The sequence below is a fragment of the Citrus clementina genome, unplaced genomic scaffold (assembly GCF_000493195.1).
Source record: "Citrus clementina cultivar Clemenules unplaced genomic scaffold, Citrus_clementina_v1.0 scaffold_3, whole genome shotgun sequence".
Lineage (NCBI taxonomy): Eukaryota > Viridiplantae > Streptophyta > Magnoliopsida > Sapindales > Rutaceae > Citrus > Citrus x clementina.
The window spans coordinates 18,734,111-18,740,636 of record NW_006262339.1 but is presented as its reverse complement, the minus strand read 5'-3'; the positions used below and the strand labels follow the sequence as shown (position 1 = coordinate 18,740,636).

The window sequence follows — 6,526 nt, the reverse complement described above, 5'->3', positions numbered from 1 at the left end:
TATATATATATATATATATATGGCTATATAAATATATAGTGAGAAATATTTTGATTTAAATTTTTAACAAAAAATTAAACTATTAATTTCATGCAATTCAATTGTGGAGGATATGACAATATGAAATATTGTTTTGACTTTTAATATTAACCATTAAATTATAAGACATTATTGGCTCAAATATTGTGTCAAAATTTTAAGTTCAAGTATCCCAATCCATGTCTTTATAATGGAAATATAAAAACATGCAATGAATTTTTTTCTCATTTTGTCAATAAATATTATTGGATGTAATATTTTATTTATTTACTTATCATAATAAAAGCAATGACTCTTAGTAACATAAAAATTTTATAATTACAATCAAAGAATAACAATAAAATAATTTTTCATGATTCATAAACTAAAGTTAATTAGGAATATGTGTTAGATTAAACTTTTATGAAATTAACAAAGTGACATTTGAAAATAAAATCAAAACAAGCTTGTTAAAGTTAAATTTTATAAGGCTTGGATAATTTTCTACCATGTAAATAAAAATATAAAAAGATTTTCTTTCCTATTTTTTTCCACATAAATATTATTGGAGGCAATATTTTATTCATTGCCACTAATAATTACCGTAATGAAAGTAATGACTCTTAGTAATATAAAATTTTATAATTACAATCAAAGGATGTCAATAAAATAATCTTTTATGATTCATAAACTAAAGCTCATTAGGAATATATATTAGATTTAATTTTTATGAAATTAACAAAGTGATATTTGAAAATAAAATGAAAATATATAGCCTTGTCAAACTTGAAATTCCTATCATGTAAGAATATTAATTATACAATAAACAAAAATAATATATGCTTTATGATCAATTATACAATGGTCTTAGTATTATATAAAATAATGAGCATTTTAATATGCGATTTTAAATTTTATTAAAACATGAGTGATTAAATAGTTTTTAAGTTACAAGCAATCTCACCAATGAGTTTATTGATGTAACTATGACGTTTACTTGAGTATATGTACTTCGTTGTGTTATTTATTAGTATTATATCATTTATAAATTTTGTAATTGTAATTTATTTATTTGATTTGTGTTAAATAACCTACTTCATATTATATTTTATACTTAATGGTAATAGATTTTGGAAGATTTATTTATAAAAAATTATCTCAATACAAATTTAAAGGAGAGTTGAAAAGTAATTTAAAATAAAATATGCTATTTAAGTGAAATTGCTTCAAACTCTAAGGGTGGTCACGATGACTTTACAAAAATTTCTCCACCTCTTAAACAGTTAACAAATTGCTTACCATTATTTTTATATTTTTCTTTAGCAAAAATATTGTATACCATTAGATTTAATCAAATGGTACACAATTAAAACATTATTCATGCTGTAAAAAAAATTACAGCATCATAGAGGGACCCTAAAAATAAATTATATTATAATATTATTTTATTATATCATATTATATTTATATTTTAATAATTAATATAAAAATAATAATTAAATATAATTAATAATAAATTTAAATAATGAGAGTAGATCTAGAAATGATAGTAATAATTAGATAATTATGAAATATTTATAAATTTGTGGAATAAAGCAAACATAGGCTTTATTTTATATTTAACAGGTTGTGGCTCTTATAAACGAGTATTGAATCATGCATTGTAATTGCCTAATATTAATAATAAAAGTCCTCTTAAAATTTCATACTTCTTCTTTATTCATATTATTTAACAACTAAGTCAATAAATAAATAATAATAATTATGTTTTTTCCTGACATTTTAGAAAACAAGAGGGATTATAATGAAAATAACCTAAATAAATATATTGATGCCGTTGCATTTATTTTTGCCATTCTTGCCTTGGATCTAATGGCTAAATTACAAAAGGACAAAAGTAGTGGTATGTTACAAATGTTACATGGTAATTTTTAAAAACCACCCCTGAGGTTTGCCTCTGCTACACCTAGAGAGAATATATGCATATATTGACAACATCCCCCTGGCCGTGTATAAGAGTTAGACATCTGTTAGGCAGTTGAGGGAATGTTCAAAAATGCCCTTCACAACACATTTCAAAGAATGACAAGATAATTTGATATTGTAGAAGATCTTTCTTTTTGGCACCAAATGGAAAAGAGTATTGGAAAGGCTATTATACCCTTATGAATTTATTTTTTAACATTACACAATCATATATAAAATAAAACTGAATTGAGTGTTAAAAAGACTGAAATGCCCTTTAAACCAAGTATTTTAACAGTAACAATTAGGTAGTAATAAGACAAATAGATTAAAATATTTTAAAGTAACTAATATAAAAGCAGAACTTATATTACCGTTGGTTACTGCTTTACTCTATTTAAATGGGCATAATTTGATTCTTTGTTTGCACAATACTCTTCATTTGCAAAGCATCTCAACTCTCATACCTGTCATGGCTTCAGCAAGTTCACAACAATCAATTGGATCAAGCAGTCAAGAAAGCAGAGGATGGAGGGATGAGATTAATGGCAACCTCATACGATATTCAAACAAGATATGTAGATGCTACAAAAGAGCTGCTTTGAAAGTGTCAGAATCGGATGACAACCCAAACAAGCTTTATTATTACTGTATGGATAGCAAACATGGTTGTGGCTATTTCAAATTCTGGATTCCATCTCCAAATGATTTCAACAGAGGTGCTATATTTGATGGTATAGGAACATGTCAAGCAAATTATGAGCTGCTGATGAGTATGCAAAAGGATATGAAGGAAATGAAATCAATTATGCAAAAAGCACAACAAAATAGAGTAAAATGCAGTGCTGTAAATGTAATCTTGTTCCTGAACTTGGTTTTTTTCATTTGTGCTATTGTAGTTTCAACAATAGGTGTAGTCATAGCTGCTAAATAAATGTTTAGTCAACAAATGCATTTAGTAATACCTAACGCAGCTAAATGAATATGCATTAGCAAACAAATGGATCATCAAATGCTCTTTTGTAAAATTTTTGTGTATCAATGCAGTAACTGCCCAGTGAAGCCTCCATTATACTCAAAATCAACTGAACTTAATCTCACCATCATCAACTAACATACTTCAAACTAACTTGTATCACTAGCCCACTTCAACAAAAAAAAAAAAAATCACAATACAATCAAATCAAAGCACAACTGAGACTTGTTAAACTACTGGATGGTAAAGAAATTGTGCAGACAAGTTTCCATTCAACTCCAAATCAACTCAAAGTAATCTCGACATCATCATAAGATTGAAACAACAGGCATCACAACTAAATTATCAGATATTTAAAAGAAAGCGTATAAATTAAAAGTGACTAATTAGGCATAACCATCTAGATAAATTGCATTCTAGCAGAATTTAAGTTTGAACAGGCATTGTTTGGCTAGCTTACACTTAGCCTTTAAAAGAGACAGAAAGCACACCATATACATACTTACAAAAAAGCCAATTATCTTAGAAATAGTTTGCAATAACTAAGCCAATTGCTATATACATGACGAATGCAGTAACTTCACAGCGTCAGCCTATATTTTTTAACAAAATGTAATTAAAAAAAACTCAAACTTATGTGTTAGGTGAGGAAAAGATGATACATCATCTTTCGACGTCCCGATTCTTCAAAAAATGTTGCATCATCTGATCCCCGCAAAAAAATAGTGTATGGGGTCAGGTTATGTGCTTTGTCTTATCATAAATTTTGAGCATAATGTTCTACACACTGCTGGATGCTTTAAGCTTCAAATCAGACTTCATTCTTGAGTCAAATGTCCTACAAACATATTGCATATATTCAGATTCTAGAATGTTTATTTGACAACTAAAAAAACGAAGGCAAAGAATAGAGTTATGAGCTGAAGTATGTGAATTAAAACTGAGTGAATTGGTTTTAGTTACACAAGTTATATCTAATGATTTTGAATCTTCTACATAGTATATACTTTTGCTTTTAAGCTAACAATATAACTAACTTAGGACTCGTTAGCTAAGTGAGCTGGGCAGCAGTAATAAACTCTGCTAATTAGATTATGCTGAGGTTTTTCATTCTAGTTACCTTAACACATATTCATAATAAAACAAAGTGATCCAAATAAGGATATTATATCAGTTGGAAGTATTTTAAGGATTGAAGAGATACTATTATTCTGGGTAGATGACTGTGTTTGGCTGATTTGAATGTCTATATATTGTGAGCTCATATCAGAAACTGGTGCCTGCAAAATAGAATGAAAATCATATAATTATGTTAATATTTTACAAGTTAAAGCGTAATTACGAATACATCTAAGTATAATTTTTAACATTTACCTTGTCTTTTTTCATTTGATCGTTAGTTGCTCTTAGACAAGTTCTCTTGTTATGGCCCCAGTGGTCACATCGAGAGCACTTAACGCTTAAGCTTCGCTTGAATGTTGAAGATTCACCCGCTTCTCTCCTTCTCTTGGTTTGAGGTCTGACAATAGACCTTATAATTACTGGTGGCTGTAAATTATCATGAAGTAAAAGTGGCCACCTTTTCTCATCAGGAACTGGTATGATTTGATGCTTGTAAGCGGCAATATAAGCTGCCTTTTTCAGAAATGGATGTACATAGTCTTCAACATTATACCTCTTTGCATCTATGCATTAGAGGGCATGTTTGTAAGGCATTCCAGAAATGGCCCATTCACCACAGTCACACTTTCTCTTCAACAGATCAACAACAACAATCTTGGTCACATCTTCAAGGATCTCGAATGTCTCATTATGCCCAAAAATGACAGAAAGTGATCTTGCCTCTTCTCTTCCCTTAATAACCTTTCTTCTCACCACTGGTGGCAGCTCATTATTCCATCCAAGGGCTGCCTCATGCCTCCTATGAATCAAGCGCATAGTTTTCCTTCGTATCTCCTCAAACATCCTCACAATTGGTAAACCTCTGAAATTATTAATCCAATTGTTAAAATATTTAGTCATATTATTGGTAACATGGTTGCATTTAGTATGTGGAGGGAATAGATGCTTTGCCTAACACACGGTGGGGATTTTCATGAGCCATTCATACCCTTCAGGAGTTATAGTTTTCAGTTCTTCCATATGGGAGTTAAAGTCGGCAGCATTTGAACTTCTACAGGCTCTCCAAAACACTTTTTTCAGCAACAATCCAGGAAACTTTTGCTTGAAGTTCGCATAGATGTGTCTGCAGTAATATCTCTTTAATGATAAAGGGAATATTCTATCTAAGGCATTGATTACACCCTTTTGCCTATCACTAATAAAGCATAATCCTTCACCACCATTACAACCCACTTGATCATATAGTTTATCCATAAAATATTGCCATGAGTCATTGTTTTCAGTTTCAGCCACACACATTGCCAAAGGGTAAATGCCATAATTTGCATCAATACTCACAACTATTAAAAGAACACCTCTGTACGGTCCTTTTAAGTGACATTCATCAACCCCAATCATTGGTCTACATCCTTCAAAAAATCCTCTTCTACCGCTATCAAAACAAATGAAGAACCACTTGAATATTGGAAACTCAGCACCACCAAACCAATCCATTTCAAGAGATACAGTAGAACCAGGGTTTGAATTCAATAAGGCATGCATGTATCTAAATAGTTTGCTGTAACTAGCCTTATGGTCCTGACCAAGCAACTCAAATGCTTTTCTTTTGGCTCCATACAACCTCTGATTATTACATTCAATTCCGTACTTTTGCATTAAACCAGCTGCAATAACAGAAATCTTGATGTCGGGGTTGGCTTTGAATAGATGTAGATACGTGGCTGCTATCCAATTTGAAGAGGCTTCAAAATTATCATCAACTCTAGGACAAGTGTGGTCTGGACAATGAGTCTTAATCTGAAATGACTTCTTATTCCAATTAAGGCTTGCGTGGATTCTCCAAGTGCATCCTACTGTTACACACATGCATGTCACTCTTGTTTTCTCATTTTTCAGCCTCTTCAATCTAAATCCGTTCCTAATAGCAAACACTTTTAAAACTTTTCTAAACTCATACACACTGACAAACAACTGTCCAGGCCTCAATACTATCTCATCTCCAACAGAATTGAACTCAAAGCCACCGGCATTTTTTTCATATCTAATGCAAGCTTGTTCTTCAAAATCATCCTCTGAATCATCTCCACTGTCATCCCCAGATTCATAATCGTCAAGATCATTGTCACTGTCACTTTCACTTCCAAATAAATGGCTTGAATCATAATCATTTGGATATGATCCATCTACAGTAGCCTCATACTCATAATCATCTTCAAATTCATCAAGTTCATTTGCAAATCCAACATAACCATAATGCAGCTCTTCATTTCCATCGTCAGCCTCATTATTCAATTGTTGTGTGAACTTATCTGCTGAGGTTTCATTTTCATTCAAATATGGAAGCACTTCTGTTGCTGCCTCACCGGTTTCATCATTATCCCCTTTTGACAGCACTTTTGTTGCTGCTTCACCTAGATATTTATGAACAATAGACATGGTATCCAT

At 30.8% G+C, this 6,526-nt stretch overlaps 1 protein-coding gene across 1 annotated transcript; it reads right to left on the bottom strand.

Moving 5' to 3' along the window:
- Nucleotides 1-4,651: 4,651 nt before the first annotated feature.
- LOC112099644 lies at nucleotides 4,652-6,526 on the bottom strand. The gene is made up of 2 exons (XM_024187068.1): nucleotides 5,070-6,526; nucleotides 4,652-4,943 (listed from the first exon to the last, which is right to left on the bottom strand). The coding sequence occupies exons 1-2, from the start codon at nucleotides 6,524-6,526 to the stop codon at nucleotides 4,652-4,654; spliced, it is 1,749 nt and encodes a 582-aa protein (XP_024042836.1).